Source organism: Pongo pygmaeus, chromosome 17 (assembly GCF_028885625.2).
Source record: "Pongo pygmaeus isolate AG05252 chromosome 17, NHGRI_mPonPyg2-v2.0_pri, whole genome shotgun sequence".
Taxonomy (NCBI): Eukaryota; Metazoa; Chordata; class Mammalia; order Primates; family Hominidae; genus Pongo; species Pongo pygmaeus.
In genome coordinates this window covers 84955158-84976500 of record NC_072390.2, presented here as the reverse complement: position 1 = coordinate 84976500, position 21343 = coordinate 84955158, and the positions used below count along the sequence as shown (strand labels likewise).

The 21343-nt window shown below is 36.7% G+C and overlaps 1 protein-coding gene across 2 annotated transcripts in view; it reads right to left on the bottom strand.

The window, feature by feature from the left end:
• Positions 1-388: 388 nt before the first annotated feature.
• DOK6 (docking protein 6) overlaps positions 389-21343 on the bottom strand; it is a 447352-nt gene continuing 426397 nt past the window's right edge. Inside the window, exon 8 of one of the 2 annotated variants that reach the window (XM_054461226.2) lies at positions 389-8238. In XM_054461226.2, coding sequence (XP_054317201.1) covers positions 8099-8238 — 140 coding nt within the window. In that variant the 3' untranslated portion in view covers positions 389-8098. The remainder of the gene's footprint in view (positions 8239-21343) is intronic. The other variant, XM_063653818.1, reaches the window with a different exon arrangement.

The following is a 21343-nucleotide window of genomic DNA, read 5'->3' as shown; positions in this document are numbered from 1 at the left end:
ACGATCTCAGCTCACTGCAACCTCCGCCTCCCAGGTCTAAGTGATTCTCGTGCCTCAGCCTCCTGAGTAGCTGGGATTACAGGCGCCTGCCACCACGCCCAGCTAATTTTTGTATTTTTAGTAGAGACGGGGTTTTGCCATGTTAGCCAGGCTGGTCTTGAACTCCTGACGTCAAGTGATCCACCCACCTCAGCCTCCCAAAGTGTTGGGATTACAGGTGTGAGCCACCACACCCGGCCTGGATATCTAAAAGTGTTAATCTCTAGTGTCATTTTCCATATTAAATTCTATAATTCCTTCAAACCAGAGTCAACCTAATAAAAATTCAATTATATTAAAAGATGGAGTTAGGAAAACATTGGAAATACATAATAAATTATTGGTAACCTTTCATTTAATAAAGGGCCTTCTTTCACTTTATTTTCAAAATAGCAAGCTAATAAGTGAAGGAGTAAGTAACATTTTAAAAATTAGCAGAGTATGATTGTCAGAATTTAGTTTAATTACATAGTTACATTTCATCACATGATAACAAAAATGTAAGAAAACCAAGTAATATTACAGTGTTAGCTTTATTAAATAACTTGTGGGTAAAACCATCAATTTAGTTGTTCAAAATCTCAGTCATGCAAAGTTGTGATGTAAAGTAGTATTTTTGAACTGCTTTACCTTTAAGTGATGGAGCAAACTTTAATAGTGCACAACCTCATAGCAATATCATTTGTAAATTTTTTAGAATTATGAATAAGACATTGTTAACAATAGATTAGGTTTATTTATTGATGCTTAAGATAAAAACTATGACTTCAGAAGAAGGTAATTTTTCAATTATGTATTTCATGTATTTTTACCAAGGGGAAAAATCACACAGACAGATTTTAAAATAATTTAATTTCCTAATTTTATTATTGCCTCATTATTATAATATTTTCTGTTCTGCCAGAAATTCACATTTCAGTTCCAGGGACAGCTGTTGCTTTGCATCTCATCCCAAAATGTAGTTCAGCTAGTTTTTAGGTACAGATGTCCCCAAATTATCATTTATCTAGAATAGATTGTTACTAAAAATGAAGTATGCCAAATCATCTATTTTCCAACAGAAGCAAATTTATAATGGGTGTTTTATTTCTTAACAAGGGCCTAATGTCCAAAGTTATTTCTTATCAAAATGATCACAAACATATTGAACCAACTACAAATGACATCGCTTTATGAGGTACAGTATAAGACTTCACAAAGTATATATAAATTAATTAAATAAAGATTTACAAAAAACAAATATATAACACATTATTTAATATATTTTAGAGATTCATAGGGATGAGGATTTTGCAGGATGGGGTAATTCTGTGTGAATCTATTAAGGAAAAGATAACTTCAGTGGAACACACAGAGTGGGTCGAAAGCCAAAAATGTGTGTGTGTGTGTATGTGTGTGTGTGTGTGAGTGTGTGTGAGCATGCACTAAGGTTGGGGTGGAGGGGGCCTCTGCAGGTCTTGGAAAGTGTCCTGTCATCTGCAGTAAAGATGGAACTGGCTTTTATGTCAGGGAGCAGCCTGAGTTGTTGATGTCATTTATGCACTGCTTGCTATAACTAAAGTAATACAGTATCTTATAACTGGAAAGAATCATACTATGTTATCAGTTTTCACAACAAAGTTGGAGCTCTCTCACTCTACCCACTGATACATATATATATTTTTTTTAAAAGAGTAAGCATTATTTCTTGAACTATGCACTATACATGTGAATCTGAATTTGATTTCAAATTATTTCATATTGACTTATATTTTGTTAATTTTTGATGCATATTTAATATTAAGATACTACTATCATTCTGTTCTTTATTTTCCCTGGCTTTCAGTCCCTCTGTAAAATAGTTAATGATCTGGAACTACTTTCTCAACCATTTTCAGATGTTTTCTTTGAGAGAAATCCTGCAGTGACTTAAAAAAATTAAATCCTTATCTCAGTTTCCTCATTTGCCTGACTTTGGGTTTCTGAATTTTGGACATCTGATAATAACCAACTCTTTTGCGGCTGTGGGTCTCTTGAGGGAATTAATATAACAATTCAATCCTAACATTAGCACAGCTACAGGCTGAGAGTGTAGACCTTGCTCCATTCGATGTTCAATTCTGTGCGGACAGGGTTGATTTTATGCCCACAGTCTAAAATCATCCTAAAAGCAGGAAAGAGTGAGGAACTTAATTGTTTCAACTGCTAACAAGGGCCCAAAATAATGATTAGAAAATTTAAATCCATTCATTCTTTTGACAACCAGAATGTGGAGTTCAGACTAGGGAAGCAGGCATGGAAGATAACTTAAAAAAAACTTACTAGTTAAACAGAATTGTTAGAGGGAATATTTCTACTACAAATGTATTTTTCCTCTCTCCTTCAAATATTAATATTTACAAGATGTTAAAATCTTAAGGTAGGAGAAAAGTGTCTGAAAATTACAAGTATAATGTGGTTTTCATACTATTTAGTAATTTTAACATATTTCTTACTCAAACTTCAGTTAATTTAAATCATTGTCTACTAAAGGTTATCAGGAAAAACCTAATGTATAAGATATTATAATGTAAAAAAAGTCATTTCCCCAATTCTTGTTGATAATGGAAGCTTCTTGAGGCTCACATGAAAAAAATGTAGCCCTGATGTTATCAATTATGCAACAAGGTTGTTACAAATGCCGTAAATAATGACACTGTAAAGTGCTAGAAAGTGATAAAGATTCCAAAAATTATAATCACAATTACTATGTGATTGTGATAAATTAGTAGGACTACTAAACACAAACACCTACTTAATGTTTTTTAGTTTGACTACCACTTTAGGATAAGATTGAATTTCAAAGAACTGGATGACAATATACGAGTAAATAAAGCTTATACCAACCATTCATGACCTACCAGAAATCTAATGAATTGCCCCATAACACCTCTCTACTGATATAGCTGGTGATGAGTTCAGCAAGAGTAGAGGCATCTGAAAATCTGGGAAAACACTTAAATCTACAAGGGTTTATTTATTTTGAGGCCATATGGCATTTCTCAGCTCCCACTATGTCAAACTGGGAGATGTCATGGAGCCAAGGAAACATTCCTAGATCAGGAGCCTGGAACTACGAGAAACAATTCTTGGCTCTTTCTTTGCCTTTAAACAAATTACAACATCCATGGGTTTCAGTTTTCTCCCGAGGGAAACGTAAAGTGGGACCTTGATTCTACATGACCTTTAAGGGTGCTTCTAGATCTAGCTAGCATTCCACCTGCCTGGGAAATGTGCCCAACTTCCATAAGAGTCTATAAACTGTCTAGTGCCTCCTCTGCTGGCATAATTGCACGAATGCTACAAGATTCACATTCTTGAGTAAGAAGGTAAGGATTTGTGGCAGGTCCACAGAGAAAATGTGGGCAATCTTCCAAATATGTTTATAGAGAATGCACACACGAGAGTGTGATCTCGTCTCACAGATCCAGCCCCGCACACCAGTCTCACCGATAATTTATGTTCATGATAAAATTCAAATGAGGTTGGCTATATAAAAGTGATTCTTATGTTCCTGAAGACACATTTTACTGTGGGGACTTGGTTACACATTCTTTCTTGTTAAACGTTTTTCACTAAGCCGAAAGACACATCTTTGTTGGGAATGTAGTGACTTCCTCTAGTGACCTTGAGACGTAAAGCAACAGATGTCCTCTGTAAATTGCATACTCAGTATGAGGCGACAGGGAAGAAGGCCAAGTCCGTGACACTGGCCTTGGGTTAGAATGTTAGAAAGGTAGATACCAAGTGTTACTCTGGACATTTCATTGTATTCTTTATCATTTAACCTAAATTGTTGCCTTCATGACTAGTTGCCATCCTTCCTCTCTATTCTCTCCATGGGGAACTGCACTTCATAAATTTCATAGTCTACAAACACACACTCCATAAATTTCACAAACTAAATTTGTGTGGCATGTCATCCATTGTTATAGCTATTAATGCATATTCAGTGGCAAATTTTTATCGATTTTGAGAAGGCTGTGTTTGGGAGATCATATAGTTAATGACTGATGAAGTAATTTGAAATTGCAAGCTATTTACAGACATGATCACAGGATTGGAGAAACATGTATAATATTTACTTTGTAAAGTCTTCTATATAATATTTTAAAATAAAACACGAATTGGTAAAGCCTAAAATCTCAGTTCCATTAGGTGTATACTGCCCATTTATTGTGCTGTGTTATAATATGCAAAACTGGAATATAACTTTTTAGGAGAATATCATTTCCTTAGCTTGTTTTCACTGTATCACTAATGCCCAATTTTAGTAAATGGCTCAAATAATCTAGGGAGTAGGGTCCCCATGCCTTTTTACAAAGTTTTCTGAGATACTGGCCAAACAAGGAGGGGCACACATCCATTTTTATGATGTGTTTTTAATATCTACAATAAAGATACGACATGCAATAAACTGGATCTGTAGAAACTACTACCAACAATGTAGTTATTTATCAGTCCACTGTTTCTATACTGAATAGAAGGTACAAGAGGCTCACCATTTTATAGGTGATGAAAGATTTTCAAACATAATTTCCCAATGAAGACAGAGAAGAATTACGCAAGATACTAGGACTAGTTCTCTAGTTACTATTTGGTGAAAAAGGTGAGGTTTACGTTTAATAAATATGTTTCCATCGATTTCACATGCTCTATCAAACAGCATCTTCCCTCATATATAAATATATATTTCTTATTTTATTGATTTCAAATTGTGGCAGTGGCCAGAACCTATTGCTTCATACATATTTGCAACCTGCATAAATAAATTAGTTCTGAGTGCTTATTATTTGTTCAATAAGTAAGTGAAAGATGTGTTTTCTTTTCTGCCTCTGCCCCCACCCCCCCAGAATAGGAAACTATTGGATCAAGGTTGTTTTGTACTTTCCTGCATTTTAAGTGTAATATCATGCATCAATCATGTGTACATTGATTAATATTACCAGAAGAAAAAATTGGGAACATAAAAAATAAGTCCCCTCGTGTAATCTTTCAGTGAAATGGATACTTCCTCTAGGCTTTGTCTGTTTTCAGAACTGCTATTCCTTACGTTGGGTTCCTTTATCATTGGTCTCTTCCAACCTGATGCAGAAATGTTTTATCTATTTATCTGTACAAATCTGAATGCAATTCAAACTGAGTCACTTTCAGAAGGAGCCAAAAGATATCTTTGGTTCGTAGTAATTCCCCCCTCACATTGAAAAATACACATATATTAAAGATATAATACAATTTTTGAAGGGAGAAATGACTTACAAAGTGTAGAGGCATCCCCAGTCAAAAACCTACGAGCCCAAGCGAGTGGTATACATATCCATGACCCTTCTGGTTGCTCCAGTGAAATTGATTTTATGAAGTTCCAGGAGACTGGTACAGTGACTTTCCATCTTTGGTTTTGGTAGAAGATTTATCTGTTTGTCATTTTTATTACAATGAACACTGCTTCATGTCAAGTATATTAGTCTAATATAAGTTCTCCTATCTGTTCATTTAGCAGTCTTGACTCAGCTACAATTGTGAATGTACTTGGAGGAGTATGCTAGAATTAAGCTCCAAAAATGTACCACGAGATAGATTATAGCATTCTCCTCATTGTGATGAGATCTGGTTAAAAACTTGGGAAGTAGATTTCTCTCACACATACTCTTTTTACGACATCATTTTCAGAATGAACTGGCCTGAGGTTATGCCTGATCTTTGGTGCTCCTTCAGTTATATTCATTGGTAATGATCAGAACCAAATGGAGTTCTTGAAGCAATTACATACAGGTATTTGTCTCCTAAGAAAGAGACACAAGAGCAGACTCATCTAATTAGCAGAAGCCCTCCCTGGACTCGCTGTTTGTGCTTCCAGCACATGAATAAAGCTGAGATGTGAAAACCAGGACCCCTGAGGGCCGTTCCCCATAAGTCCCTTGTAGAAACTTGTGGTGTCTAAGCAACAGCTCAACTGAGTGAGCCGGCGAGAGGCTTGCTCTGAATGTGGCCCCACTAGGAACTGTGCTCAAATGGTCTCAGCTGGGAGTTGCTCTGGTGTATTTGACTAAAGGCATTTCAAAAGCAAATGCCATGTGCAAAAGAAATTCACAAGTGTTTAACCCCAAAAGCTATGATTTCAAGGAAGGCTGTACAGTTGTAGGAACCAGTCATCTGCTCCTCCGCTGTGTCAGCAAAATTCACAGTGCAGAGAACTTGGGTAATTTTCTTTTTATCCCTGAAAGCTTTAGGATAATTATTTTTTTGCAGCCACATTAACTCTTATGATTAGTCTCTTGATGGGGTTTTCATACCTAGTGGAGTGATTTGGAGAGCCTAGGTAGTTGCTGTAAGTGCACATTTATCTAGGAGGGATCCGGAACCACTTTTATTCGGTAGTAATTCACTGAAATGAATTGTCAATCTGCACTCAAGCTACAGATAGGGATGAAAAGACAACTCATCAGAGATCAGCAAAAAAAAGTACCCTTTCAAAAGACTAATTTGGATAGTTTAAAAAATTTTCCTATTAAGAAAAAAACCTGGGTTTTCATCTTGCGTGACCTGAGCTCACTGTTCTTTAAACCCACCCTAGAGTATTTGAGAGATAACCATCTTAGGCACAAAGCATCAGATGATTCAGGCAGGATGATTTTTATTTTTACTTAACTCCAAAATTAAGGGCAAATATATCTTTGTTGACCTGAATTAGCCAAACTCTTTCAGTTTCTGTGGAAATCACTACCTCCCTTTAAACACTGTAGGTTTGTAATCAGTGTCAGGGATGACGGAAATTATTGATCTATTTTATTTCTTATAATCTCAGACAACCTGTGCCCAGTAAAAGAAAAAATAAAGCCCTGCAAGTTCTGGTTACACAGTAAATTACAAGCCCCCAGTGGTTTTCTGAGAACAGCATCTATGACATTTTAAATATTGATATCCACAACCCTGTGCCCATTTTGTTCTTCTCCTTACTGCAAAACAGCTGAGTTCTTTATTGGTGTATTATTTCTTTCTTAAAAAGTTTTTCATTTAGAACCTCTCTTTTCTCTCAAGGTTAAATGGAAGCTGATCAGTGTTCACGTGGAATCCTCCTCACGTAGCTCAGATGGATGGCCAAAGGGAGCAACATTGTCAACAACAAGGAAACACCAGAAAGACAGGGTATGACATGATGTGTAGGACAGCTAGACTGGTTCTTTTGCTTCTGAATGTTCCCCTTCTCACATTTTTGCTTACACTTGTTAGGAACAGACTGGATTACATACACTTTTGCTAATAAGAAGCCTTTTTTTTTTACAGCATTATTTTAAAAATAGCTATTCAATATAACAATCTTAATTTTAATGCACCAAATTATGGTTTTCAACAATTTAAGTGAGCATATCCTGTCACCCTCAGCACGTTTGATATATACTTGTTATATATAGATGGATATAGCAATATCCATTTGTCTACACACACACACACACACACGCACACACACACACGAGTAGAGCTACAGGGCCCTGCTTAATAGTGTGTTCTGAATTTCATGTTCCTTTAATTGTCACTGGGTTTATTTATATGCAGCTATGATGTCATTTGCAGAGCTTACTGTATTTGTCCCTGTCAAAACTTTAAAAGCCACAGAGCTTGTGGAGGGTCACCATTATGTCTAAGGACAGACCCTGTGCTCAGATGGGTGGACTGAGCTGTGAGGTCAGTGAGAGGTGCCCACCACCCAGGCATACCCCAGCGTGGGCAACTTTTCCCAGTGCTGAGGTTTCTGTTACTGTCAGACCCAAAGAATTTTGTTTATTTAAATAACTGTTCATACGATTTAGATTCTATTTATGTAAAACATAGATTTCCCCCAAAGAAATTCAATAAATAAAGGACTTAGCCACTGAATCAAGGAAGCAGAACTCCAGTTTTTAACCTTCCAATGGGACTGGGGCTAGAGCCGACCCATTTCAATTTGTACTGCAATTGGTCTTCCAGGAGGCAGAGGGTGCAATGACCCCACAGACGGGTCCAGGACAGACTGTCTCTCTAGTCAACAGCGGCTCTCTGTGTGTCATTGGATGAGGCTGGAGCTGTAGCTGAATCCATAGCTGCTGGACCGCGACAACGGCTGCTGGGCCTCTTCACTCTGTTCTGGGGCGTAGCTGGGAAATGTCTGTGCACGAGACATCTTTGATGAACCAAACCCATGACCTAGAGAGGAAGAAAGGAGAGCTCTAGTGAGAAACAGATTCAGAAGCAAAAAAGATACACTATCATCTATCTATTATCTATCTATCTATCTATCTATCTATATTTTTAAGAACAATAAACAAAGCAGCAGCTTTCATATCCTCAATATTGAGCTCAAGATAAGTTGGTAAAAATTGAGCAATTTTGTTGCCTTGATCCTTGATGAGTTAAAATGTATTCAGAGCTCAATATTTCCTCCAAATGTACTTTGCCAAAAATTCTGGATGCCAGAGAGCTAGGTAGATTTTCTAGGGAATCTGAAACTTCTACTGTTCTTCAACTTTTGAAATAAAAGCAGAAAAGCTTTTCCCCAGAAAAAGCTGTTTTTGATGGAGAGCCTATAAGCTGCTTTCTTTTCCTTTATGCTCAATTTCAGCATATAAAAGCAAATTACACACTTTCTTAAAATCTCTGGGAACAGGCAAGCTGTGCTTTACCCTAACCAGTAACCATCAATTATCAGGAAGAAAGCTTTTACAATGATAGAGGTAGAGATTCTGACTTATCCTAGCCGGTGTGTGAGTCACCGTCACTGAACTCACTTCATGATATGGTTAACCCAAACAATTAAGCTCGATGGCTACCAAAATGGCCAAAAGTTAAATTCCATACAAAATACATTTAAAGAAAATTCTGTCTATGCTTTTGGTTGTTCAGCTGCACCCCTGCCATGAGAAATAGTCTATCGCAAACCAAAAACAGAAGTGATTACCGAAAACTTTTCAGAATGCTAACAATGTACAGAGAAACGCATGCATGCTAACTAAGGCTTCTGATGAACTTTCCAGTCGTTTCCTCATCTTTATTTATTTGTTTTTTCCCCCTCATCCTTTTTAAGCCAGCAATTATTCTTCATACTTGAGAATGACTTGTATCTAATGGATGAGCTTAGAGGGAGAAGAAAAATAGATGTAGTAAGTCATGCTCTTTCAGAGTTTCTATTTTACCCAAAAGAGGGGCTGTGCTGAGTCTGATTTGTGTGTTATCTGATCGCTTGGGCGAGGAACACAGAGAAGACAATCTGTTAACGCCGAGCACCGACCATCTCTGTGTCAGGCTCTGCAGGTGGCTCTGTCCTTGGCAATGTCACTCGCTTTCAGCCTGTTTGATTGCCAGGTGTGTTTGGCGACGTGGAAAATACTCTCTCAGTGTGGGAAGCTTGAGATGCAGGGAGGAAACTCAAATGAACTGGGTGGTAAAAGGCTAATTAAAACGGAACCACTTAACCACTTAGCGGTAGAACCACTTAAATGTCAAAATACTGAGAGAAAAATATTGCATTAAAAAAAAAGTTATTTTAGATTTACTATGTCCTGGATTCTGTTGCCGTCCACGTCAAGGCAAGTGCACCAGGCTCACCAAGAGTGGATCAAAGAGAAGAGGGGCTTTTCCCTCGCACCTCCTGCCCCACGCCCCTGGCTCTGCCGGCGCCAGTCCTCTGAGCTTCCAGAACTTTCTGCCCCATGGCGCCTGGAGGCTCTACTAGTCCCTCCCTCCCCTCTCTCCCAGGGTCCTGCCCCGCTCTCCTCGCCTGGCCCGCAGGCCTGAGGGTGGTGATGCTTCCTGCTGTTGCGCATGTCCGCATTTTCTCATCGGTTCCCCCAGCTCTTTAAGCAGCCTCCTCATCAAATTCTTTTAATCTCAGCTGAGTGCATCTTCTTTCCTGCAAGACCCTGATGGTATAGTGAAGGAAAAACGAAGCAGGGCAGAGGAGGGGAGGAGTTAAGAGAGTTAAAGGATGGGTTAAGGTAGTGATTACCAAACAAGCTAGGAGAGTAGTTAGCGGTGGGACCAGGGGATTATGGGATAGACTAGGGGAGGGGGCTAGGGGAGGAGTTATGGAAGGAGCTAGGTAGAGACTAGGGGCGGGACCAGGGGAGGTGCTAGGGGAGGAGTTAGGGGAGGGGTTAGGGAGAGACTAGGGGAGGAGCTAAGGAGATAAGGCTGGGGAGAAGCTGGGGGAGGAGTTAGGGAGAGACTGGTGAAAAGCTAGGGAGAGACACAGGAGGGGATGGGGAGGAGCTAGAGGAGGAGTTAGGGAGAGACTAGGAGTGGAGCTAGGGGAGGAGTTAGGAGAAAATCTAGTGGAGGAGTTAGGGGAGAATCTAGGGGTGAGGCTTGGGGAGGAGTTCGAGGGACTAGGGAAGGAGCTAAGGTAGGGGCTAGGGAAAGAGGAGCTAATGGAGGGGCTAGGGAAAGAAGCAGTCATGAAAGGAACTAGGGGAGGAGCTGCAGGAAGAATTAGGGGAGGAACTAGGGGAGGAGTTAGGGGAGCAGCTAGGGAAGGGATTAGGGAAGGGGGAGGAGTTGGAAGACGCTCTAGGGGAGGGGCTAGGGGAGATTTTAAGAGTGTGGTTAGAGGTTAGAGGTAGGATCTCTGGAGCTAGAACACCAGTTATATATGTTGCCTCTGCTACTTCCTAGCTTGTAACCCATCTTAAGGGAATTACTTCATCTCTGGGTTTGTTTCCCTATCTAAAAATTCTAGATGGTATAGTGGCACTTAGCTTATACGATCCTTTTGAGTATTAAATCAATGAGTTAATCCATGCTAAGTGCTGCCACCATGTCATGGTAGTCGCCAAATAGGATTGGTAACTAGGGAGGTCAGCAAAGCCCTCCCTAAGGAGGTGGCATTTTGGCGTGATGAAATGGAAAAGTTCTGATACACTAAGCTGATATGGGAAAAAGCACTTAAAAGTTTTGATGATTTTGTCTCATCTTACCATTGACTCTAGATGATAATTCATAGTTTCTGTAATTGGGGATACTGGCATTTATCAGCATAAGATAGCTAGAAAGTATAATATTAAGATAATGCTCCTGGCCTTGGTTTTATCCTGTTTTTTTTTTTTTTTTTTTTTTTTAAATTTTAGACATATCTGAAATGGAACAAATGCTGAGGCATCTTTAATTCACACTACTTGTGGTGCTGAGAACTGAAGCTTAAGTTATAATAAAAAATATAAAAAAAGAAAATTCAAAATAGACTTTGCTTATTAACACGGTTTTTTAAATCCTAGAATCTTAGATGTAAAAAGTCAATCATGCCATTAATATTAACCATCATCTATTAAAAAATTCAAGGCTCCACAGGAAAGACAAAGTGTGGAAGTATGACTTTTAGAGTCCACATGCTGTTTTGAATGATGGTCAAAGACAGACAACAATGAACATCAAATCAAGAGTTCATACAGCCAGTGCTATACAGGGTCACAGAGGAAAGCCAATGGGGCTTAGAAGAGCATGTTATAAAACTGTACATGTCACTTCAATAATCACAAATAACTTCCCCTGCACAGTATGCAAACTCCCCCACTACCATGGGCTTTTGAAACAGACAGACTTGAGTTCTTCCATGCCTTTTGGAGCCTCATTTTTTCTGCATGGGGAGAATATAGTTTCCCAAGGTATTTTCAGGATTTAAATGAAACAACATATAGGAGACACCTAGTATGACAGATATGCAATAAATGTTAATTTTCTTTTTTCTGCACTAAAGGGGTGATATTCTTGGACTTTTTTTTTTTTTTTTTTTTTTTTTTTTTTTTGCTCAACACCTGTGGTTTCTCCACCATCTCAATATGCTGTCCCTCACTGGTATAGTTCAAATTTGTCCTCCAAAGTTCGTGTTAAGAGCTTAATGTTCAATGCAACAGTGCTGGGCAGTGGCACCTAATAAGAGGTAATTAGGTCATGAGGGCTCTGTCATCATGAATAGGTTAATTTCATTGCCACAGAAGTGGGTTAATTATGACAGAAGTGGCTTTGCTATAAAAGTGAGTTCTGCTCCTTCTTGCTGTCTCATCCTGTCTTGCCCCTCAGCCTTCCACCATAGGATAATGCAAGAAGAAGGACCTCACTAGATGTGGGCCCCTCAATATTGGACTTCCCGGTCTCCAGAACTGTAATAAATACATTTCTTTTCTTATTAATTACCTAGTCTGCGGTATTCCATTATAGCAACACAAAAAAGACTAAGACATTCACTATGACATACTTAGAATATATTCCCCCTCAAGGTCAGCATCGCTTTCTTCACCTCATCTGTGAAGAATTTCTAGTCTAATTAGAAATTAAATTATGATTTTTCTTACTGCAACCGTTTCTTTACAGATAATTCACAAATGATGCTATTTAATACATATTACAAAAATAGCATACCTCAATCAGTACTCTATATATGAAGGTTTTGTAAATGCTGTCTGATTTTGGCAACAATGAGTATGAGAATAAAAGAGAAATAATTAAGCATTTTTTCAATGTTCATTTGAATTATGCCCCTAGACAGTGTTGATGGAAGCAAAACAAAATAAAAATCAACTCTGTGGCTTAAATTAAAAAGCTGATGCAATAGACTTGCTCATCACACTATACAAGGACTCTAGTTAAATGCTTCCTAAACTTTTCCTCCAGATTACCCACTAAAGACAAATAAGGCAAATATGTACCTTTGGAATCTAAGGGATGCTACAATTTAAAAGCAATAAAATTGTTAATGGTTATTGGTTTATTTTAAAAGTCCTCTTACCTTTTCTAATCTATTGTGTATTCATGTTTGTTTTAATACAAAATACTATTTTCTACCCATATATCTAGGTAATGTTGACAATCTGGGGGAAAAAAAACATATCACATTTATCTCATAGTTCAAGTATACTCTGAAATGACACTCTTACTGCCACTACCTGCCAGCTTCTCACTAGGGTATGTATACATGCCCTAGAAATGTAGTCCCATTCCATAAATAAGAAAATATATTGGCTACAGAGATATTTAAAACATTTGCTTTATTCTGCCAAAATTATATGACTCTCTCTCTAATTCCAGGGACTCGAGAGTATCACACAATAAAAGCAAAACCACTCTAGCCTTAAAAAGAAGCTTCCCTGCTGTATCATAAAAAATCCAAACCAGTAATGAACTAGAAAGAGCAGAAATTCAGTAGAAAATAACAATCAAATTGAAATGCAAGACCAGAGATTCACATTATGAATGGAAGAAAAAATGGAGACTGACAGCACATTGTGAATATCCTCTCCTTCCCGAGGAATTAAGAAATGCATTGTTGCTGACACAGAATGACCAACAAGAGTTCCCTTTTGGCTAGTCTCTGAATTTTCATCTTAATAACACTGATTTTATTCTTGATATACACTATGGAGGAAACTGTTTTTGTAGAAAGTCAGAAAGATCCCAAGGCATAAAACTTCCAGTATTAATTGGTAAAAGACAATGGGCCTGGTAAAGGTATATAATAGTGTGAATTTATGTGTTTTATTACTGTTAGAATCTGGGGGAGATAAAAGGGTATGGTCTCTATAAATAACAAAACAAAACAACAAACAATGTGATAAATAAGTAACAAAGTCATCTGATGAGGACACAAGCAGCTCAGAGTCAAAGCATTAACAGTTGGGCCTAGATAGACACAGAGGAGACGCTGTCATCCATTAACAAGTAGCTTCTAGCCATTAGAGGAAAACGGAGCGGGCAGGCTGCAGATGTAAGCATGGATGGATGGTGGAGGACAGAATGGAAGGAAGGACTTGGGTACAGAAGAGAGCCCATTTATTTCACAGGCTCTTACTGCAATGAATTGGGGGCCAGAAGCTTTTTTTTTTTTTTTTTTTTTTGAGACGGAGTCTCGCTCTGTCACCCATGCTGGAGTGCAGTGGTGCGATCTCGGCTCACTGCAAGCTCCGCCTCCCGGGTTCACGCCATTCTCCTGCCTCAGCCTCCCCAGTAGCTGGGACTACAGGCGCCCGCCACCACACCCGGCTAATTTTTTTGTATTTTTTAATAGAGACAGGGTTTCACCGTGTTAGCCAGGATGGTCTCAATCTCCTGACCTCGTGATCCACCCGCCTCGGCCTCCCAAAGTGCTGGGATTACAGGTGTGAGCCACCACGCCCGGCCCAGAAGCTTCTTATGGTGATATGGTTAGGCTTTATGTCCTCACCCGAATCTCCTCTTGAATTGTAATCCCCAGGTGTTGAGGGAGAGACTAGATGGGAGGTGACTGGATTATGGGGTTGGTTTCCCCCATGCTGTTCTTGTGATAGTGGATGAGTTCTCATGAGAGCTAATGGTTTTATAAGTGTTTGGCAAGTTCCTGTTTTGCTCATTTGCTCTCTCTTGCCTGTGGCCATGGAAGATGTGACTCTTCCTCTTCTGCCATGATTGTAACTTTCCTGAGGCCTCCCCAGCCATGCAAAACTGTGAGTCTATAACTTACCCAGTCTTGGGTATGTCTTTATAGCAGTGTGAAAATGGACTAATACATACAGAGTATCTAATAATTGGGAAGTTAAGTAAATGTGAAAACCAGACTGCAAGTAGAAGCAACCCAGGGCTCTCTACAATACCTTGTAATAAATAAACTTATTATTTAAATGTATATTTGTATATTTTTTATTAATATATTACAGTTGCATATATTTTGAGAGAACACATGATGTTCTGAAACATGTATAGAATGTGTAATGATCAAGTCAGGGTAATTGGGATATTCATCATCTCAAGCATTTATCTCTTTTTGTGTGTTGGACATATTGGAGATCTTCTCTTCCAGCTAATTTGAAAAATACAATAAATTATTGTTACTATAATTTATCTACTATACTATGGAATACTGAAACTTATTCCTTCTATCTAACTGTATTTTTGTTTCCATTAACCAACTTCACTTCATCTCTTTCTTCCACTTTCCCTTCCCAGCCTCTGGAAACCACCATTATACTCTCTGTCTCCACGAGATCCACTTTTTCAGCTCTCACATATGAGTGAGAACGTGTAATATTTGTCTTTTTGTGCCTGGCTTATTTCACTGAATATAATGACCCTAGTTCCATCCATGTCATTGCAAATGACAGGATCTCCTATTTTCTTATGGCTGAATAGCATTCCATTGTGTACATGTACCACATTTTCTTTATCCATTCATCTGTTTATGGACATAGGTTGATTCTACATCTTGGCTATTGTAAATGGTGCTGCAATAAACATGGGAATGCAAATATCTCTTTGACATACTAATTTCCTTTCTTTTGGATATGTACCTAGAAGTGGGATTGCTGGATCATATGATAGTTCTACTTTTAGTTTTTTTGAGAAATCTCCATTTTATTTTCCATAATAGCTGTACTACTTAACATTCCCACCAACACTATGTGAGCATTCCCCTTTCCCACATCCTTGACAGCATTTGTTATTTTTTGTCTTTTTGATAATAACAGTCTAAGTGGGGTGAGATGATATCCCATTGTAGTTGTGATATGCATTTCTCTAATGATTAGTTATGTTGAGCTTTTATATATATATATCTGTTTGCCACTTGTATATTTTATTTTGAGAAATGTCTATTCAGGAGTTTGCTTATTTTTACATTTTGCTTTTTTTTTTTTTTGCTACTGAGTTGTTTGAGTTATTTATATATTCTGATTATTAATCCCTAGTCAAGTCAATAGTTTAGGAATATCTTCTCTCATTCTTTAAGTCGTCTCATTGATTTGTTAGCTTTTTTTCCTTTGCTGTGCAGAAGCTTTTTAGCATGATATAATACCATTTGTCTATTTTGCTTTTGTTTCCTGTGCTTTTGTGGTCTTACTCCCCAAAATCTTTGTTCAGACCAATGTCCTGTAGCATTCCCCCAATATTTTCTTTTAATAGTCTCAAGTTTTAGGTATTACATTTAAATCTTTACTCCATTTTGAGTTTATTTTTATATGTGGTGAAAGATGGGAATCTAGTTTAATTCTGTGTATAAATAACCGGTTTTCTCGGCACCATTTATTAAGCAGACTGTCCTTTCTTTAAGGTATGCTGTCAGCATCTTTGTTAAAAATGAGTTGGCTGTAAGCGCGTGGATTTATGTCTGGGTCCTCAGCTCTTTCCATTGTTCTGTGTTTCTGTTTTTTGCCAGAACTATGCTGTTTTTGTTACTATACCATTGTAGTTTAATTTGAAATGGGATAGTGTGATGTCTCCAGCTTTGTTGTTTTTGCTCAGGATAGCTTTGGTTATTTTGGGTCTTTTGTGGTACCCTGTGAATTTTAGAATTGTCTTTTCTACTTCTGTGAAGAATGTTATTGGTATTTTGATAGGGATTGCATCGAATCTGTAGATTGCTTTGGGTAGTATGGATATTTTAACAATATTTATTCTTCCAATCCATGAACATGGAATATCTTTCCATTTTTTTGTACTCTTCAATTTCTTTCATCAGTATTTTATAGTGTTGCTTGTTGTAAAGATGTTTCACTTCTTTGGTTAAATTTATTCTTAGGTATTATATTTGTATTAATAGCTATTGTAAATGAAATTGTTTTCTTTATATTTTGTAGCCATTGTAAATGAAATTGCTGTCTTTATTTTTTTTTTCAGATTGTTTGCTGTTAGTGTATAGAAACACTACTGACAGGCCATAATGAATAATGAGATTGAAGGAGTAATAAAAGTCTTCCACCAAAGAAAAGCCCAGGACCTAGTGGAATCACTGCTAACCTTTGCCTAACATGTAAAGAACTAATACCAGTTTTACTCAAACCATTTCAAAAAATTGAAGAGGAGATAATACTTCCAAACCTACTCTATGAGGCAAGTATGACTCTGATACTAAAACCAGAAAAAGATAGAAAAAAAAGAGAAAACTACAGGCCAATATCTCTGATGAATATAGATTCAAAAATTCTCAACAAAATAGTAGCAAATAGAATTAACACATTAAAGAGATCATTCACCTTAATCAAGTGGGATTCATCCTCAGGATACAAGGATGGTTTAACAATCAATAAACATGATACAGTACATCAATGAAATCAAGGACTAAAACTAAAACTAGATGATCATTTTAATAGATGCTATAGAAGCACTTGATAAAATTCTACATCACTTCATTATAAAAACCTTCAACGAATTGGGTATAGAGGGAACACATCTCAACCGAATAAGGGCTATTTTTGACAAACCCACGCTAATATCATACTGAATGGGGAAAAATTGAAAGCCTTTCCACTAAGAACTGGAACAAAACAAGAATGCCCACTTTTACCACTTTTATTCAACATAGTACTAGAAGCCCTAGTCAGAGCAATTATGCAAAAGAAATAAATAAAGGGCATCCAAGTTGTAAAAGAAGTCAAATTATCCTTGTTTGAAGATGTTATGATCTTATATTTAGAAAAATCTAAAGACTCCACTAAAAAACTCTCAGAGGTGATACACAAATTTACTAAAGTTGCAGGATACAAAATCAATATACCATATATTAATTATACTTAGCAATACTAGGACTTATTGCCAACATCTTCTCTATAAACTGTATCTGAATTTTATGCAATTTGTTTTAATTATAAGTCAAACCAGACTATTATGGTTATGATTTGATCATTGTGCTTTCCTAGGGGGCTTCTGAAATTCCTTTGGAGATCTCAGGGTCTCAGTAGCTTTGTGATCTAAGTAGATTTGTTGAGGGTGTCCAGGCTCATGTTCAGCACATTTGAGAAATGGGGAATGAAGATCGATGGTTTCAATCCATAAAGACAGTGATGCCGAAAAGCCATAATATAATAACCACTGTTCGTTGAACATATATTTCATGTAGATCCAGTGCTAAGTACCTTAGAAATCATATTTTTAAAAATCCTCATATCAACTCTGTACAGTGAGATTGCATATTGTGATGGCTTTTATGTGTCAACAGGAATGGGTTAAAGAATGCCCAGATAGCTGGTGAAACATTATTTCTGAGTGTGTCTGTGTAGGTATTTGAGGGGAGGTTAGCATCTGAATCAGTAGACTAAGTAAAGAAAATCTGCCCTCACCAATATGGGCGGGCATCATCCAATCCATTAGGATAGAACAGAAAGAGGAGGAATGGCACATTTTCTCACTGTTTGAGCTGGAACATCCATCTTCTTCTGCCCTCAGACATCAGAGCTCCGGGCATTTGGACTATGGGACTTACACTATTGGCTTTCCTGGTTCTCAGGCCTTCAGACTTGGACTGTGTCTCACTTCTGGCTCTTTTGGGTCTCCAGCTTACAGATGGCAGATCATGGAACTTCTTGGCCTCCATTATAAGGTGAGCCAATTCCCATAATAGATCTCCTCTTATACATCTATATGTATCCTACTGGTTCTATTTCTCTGGAAAACCCTTACTCATACACATATCTTCATTTTACGTGTGGAAAAAAAAATTAGAAGCCGAGAGGTATTTAACAACTTGCCAAGCCGGATAGTGCAGAAGAAGTCAGACCTGGGTTTCCTGGAAACAGAAGCCAAAGCATGCCCTTAACATGTTCTACTTTTCCTTATAGAAGCTCTTTAAACACATGGGTCACTTTAGGATACAGTACAGCTTCAGAGAAGAAGTAATGTCAATTTTCACAACTCAATGCCTTAAGACTTGATTCACGTTCCTTCAAAATTGTGAAGTGTGTTGCTGAATAACAAAAAACAATTCAAACAAGTAAAACTATGTCTTAGTCTGCTGGGGCTGCATAAAATGCCACAGACTGGGTAGCTTCAGCCACATTTATTTTCTCAAAGTTGTATAGGCTGGAAGTCCAAGATCAAGGTGTTGGCAGGGTTGCTTTCTTCTGAGGCCTCTTTCCTTGGTTTGCAGATGGCCATCTTCGCGCTGTGTCCTCACACAGCCTTTCCTCTATGTGTGAGCATGTCCGTGTCCTAATCTCCTTTTCTTATAAGAACACCAGTTGTATCAGATGAGGTTGTACCCATTTGATCTCATTTTACCTTACTTATCCCTTTAAAGATCTTATCTTTAAATATAGTCGTATGTGGGTTTGGGGAGTCAACCTATGTATTTTTGGGGGGATAAAGTCAGTCTATAACAAGCTATAAAAATCAAAATGAATCAGGAGACATTAATTCATAACATCTTTTCTTTTTCTAGGGATTTTTTTCCTTCCAGCTTCATTGAGGTATAACTGGTAACAAAAACTGAACATAATTAATGTACATAATTTAGTGGGTTTGGACGTTGGAACAATTATTTTCTTGGCCTTTTCTCTGGGAGGTATTTGCACTTGTTGGTGAAATTATATAATTTGGCTTAAAATTACATACAATGATTAAATGTGGCATGTAATTTCTGATTCTTCAAATTGTCAAAAAAATTATTTTTTAATTTAATGGCTGTTATATGTCACTAGGTTTCTGATATAAACTGTCAAATTGCATTGCACTAATTTACATTCCCACCTAACGGATATAAAAGTACTTTCTTTCTTAACATTAGATAGATATGAATATTATTAGATTTTTAAAAATCTTTTTTCCAAGTTGAATACAAAAAATTGCATCTCATTGTTTAGTTAATTTCTTTTTTTTTTCCTACAGAAAGTATTTAATTTTTTGTGGTCAAATCTGTCTTTTTGTTTTCTGGGTTTTGTGTCTTGATAACAAGTCTTTTTTCATTGCAGTAATATTAAAATATTTTCTCCTACTTTCTTCTTAATACTTTCATAAATTTCTTCTAACTTTAGCTCTTTAATTCATTGGGAATTTATCTTGGTTCTCACCCTAAATTAAGGATTCCTATATTATGTAATGGTTAATAGTATAAGCTCTAAAAGAAGACTACTTGGTTTGACTTCCAGCTCCACTACTTACCAGCTGGATGACATCCAGAAAGTTCTTTACTCTTTCCCTCAAGTTCCTCAGCTGTACAATGGCAATCATAATAGTTTCTACTAATAGAATCATGTATTAAATGAGTTAGTACATAATGGTGCGGGATAATATTATATAATAGTGTTAGTTTTTGTCCTGTTTAGAATTTTTAGAAACTTTTCTTTGTTTCCAGTGTTTTAAGCTTCAGGATGAAAAGCTATATATTTGTTTTTAAATTAAGGAACCAAAGTCTCTCATTTCCAAGAAATATTTAGAATTGTTAAAATAATTTCCTGTTAATTATTTCCTTCCATTTCTCTGTTTTCTCTCCCTCTTTTCCACCTCTGTTCTCTTTTTCTGGATCATTTCTTAATTATATGTTCAAGTGCTGTACTGATCTGGTACTTTTCTAATCTTGTCTATTTTCACTCTCCTTTTTGCAACTTTACTATGTGGGAGATTTGTGATTTCCTTAACCTCATCTTTGAGATTTACAGAATTAAAAAACATTCTATTACCCAAATGTTAATTTATAAAGCCTTTTATTCCCCTTCTCCCTTCACTCTCTCCCTCTCCTTTCTCTAACATACATACTATATATATATATAGTATATATGTATATATGTATATATGTATATATATAGTATATATAGTATATATGTATATAAATACATAAATGTATTGCTATTAGTGGGACTTTCATCTCAAAGCTGTGGTTCTTTTTGTTTATCTCATAAGTGGACATGCAACTATTCTTTACTTATATCTTTAAAACTTAGATAGAAATATTTGAATGGGAAAACTGCCTATCATTTAATTTTATGTAGTGCTCAGCCCACGGTTATAAAAAGACTGGTAGGTTAACAACAATATCCAAACACTAAAATATAGTGAATATAATGTAGTTTATAATAATTTGATTTGTCTTGAAGATGGTTTAATTTGATTCAAATAGAATTATATTTTCATAGCTATTTTATAAATTCTCCATAATAAAAATAGTCTTATATCTCTTATTTTAGTCAATGTAGCATTCATTTGTTTCTGTTGCTTGCATTTAATTTCTCTTGTATTTTAATTATTCTAATTACCTAGTGAGATATTAATTTTCTACAACTGCGATCTCTTTGCAAAGCTTAGATGAATTCTTTACCATTAGCAAATAGATAATTCATTTGAATAATTATGAAGCTTATAAGCAATCTGTGACAGCCAGTAAAATGTAAATGTTAAAATGGCATAATCTAAGTGAAAACATTATATAAAGACTGGAGAATACGTGAAATAAAAATTCACTAATGTTCACAAGAGGAAAGGAAAATATTTCATAATGAAAAATTCAGGTATTTAGGTTTTAAACTATAAATATTTCATTGCTATATTCAAAGGCTCAGTTATCAAGAATATTATATTAAAGTATCTTTGT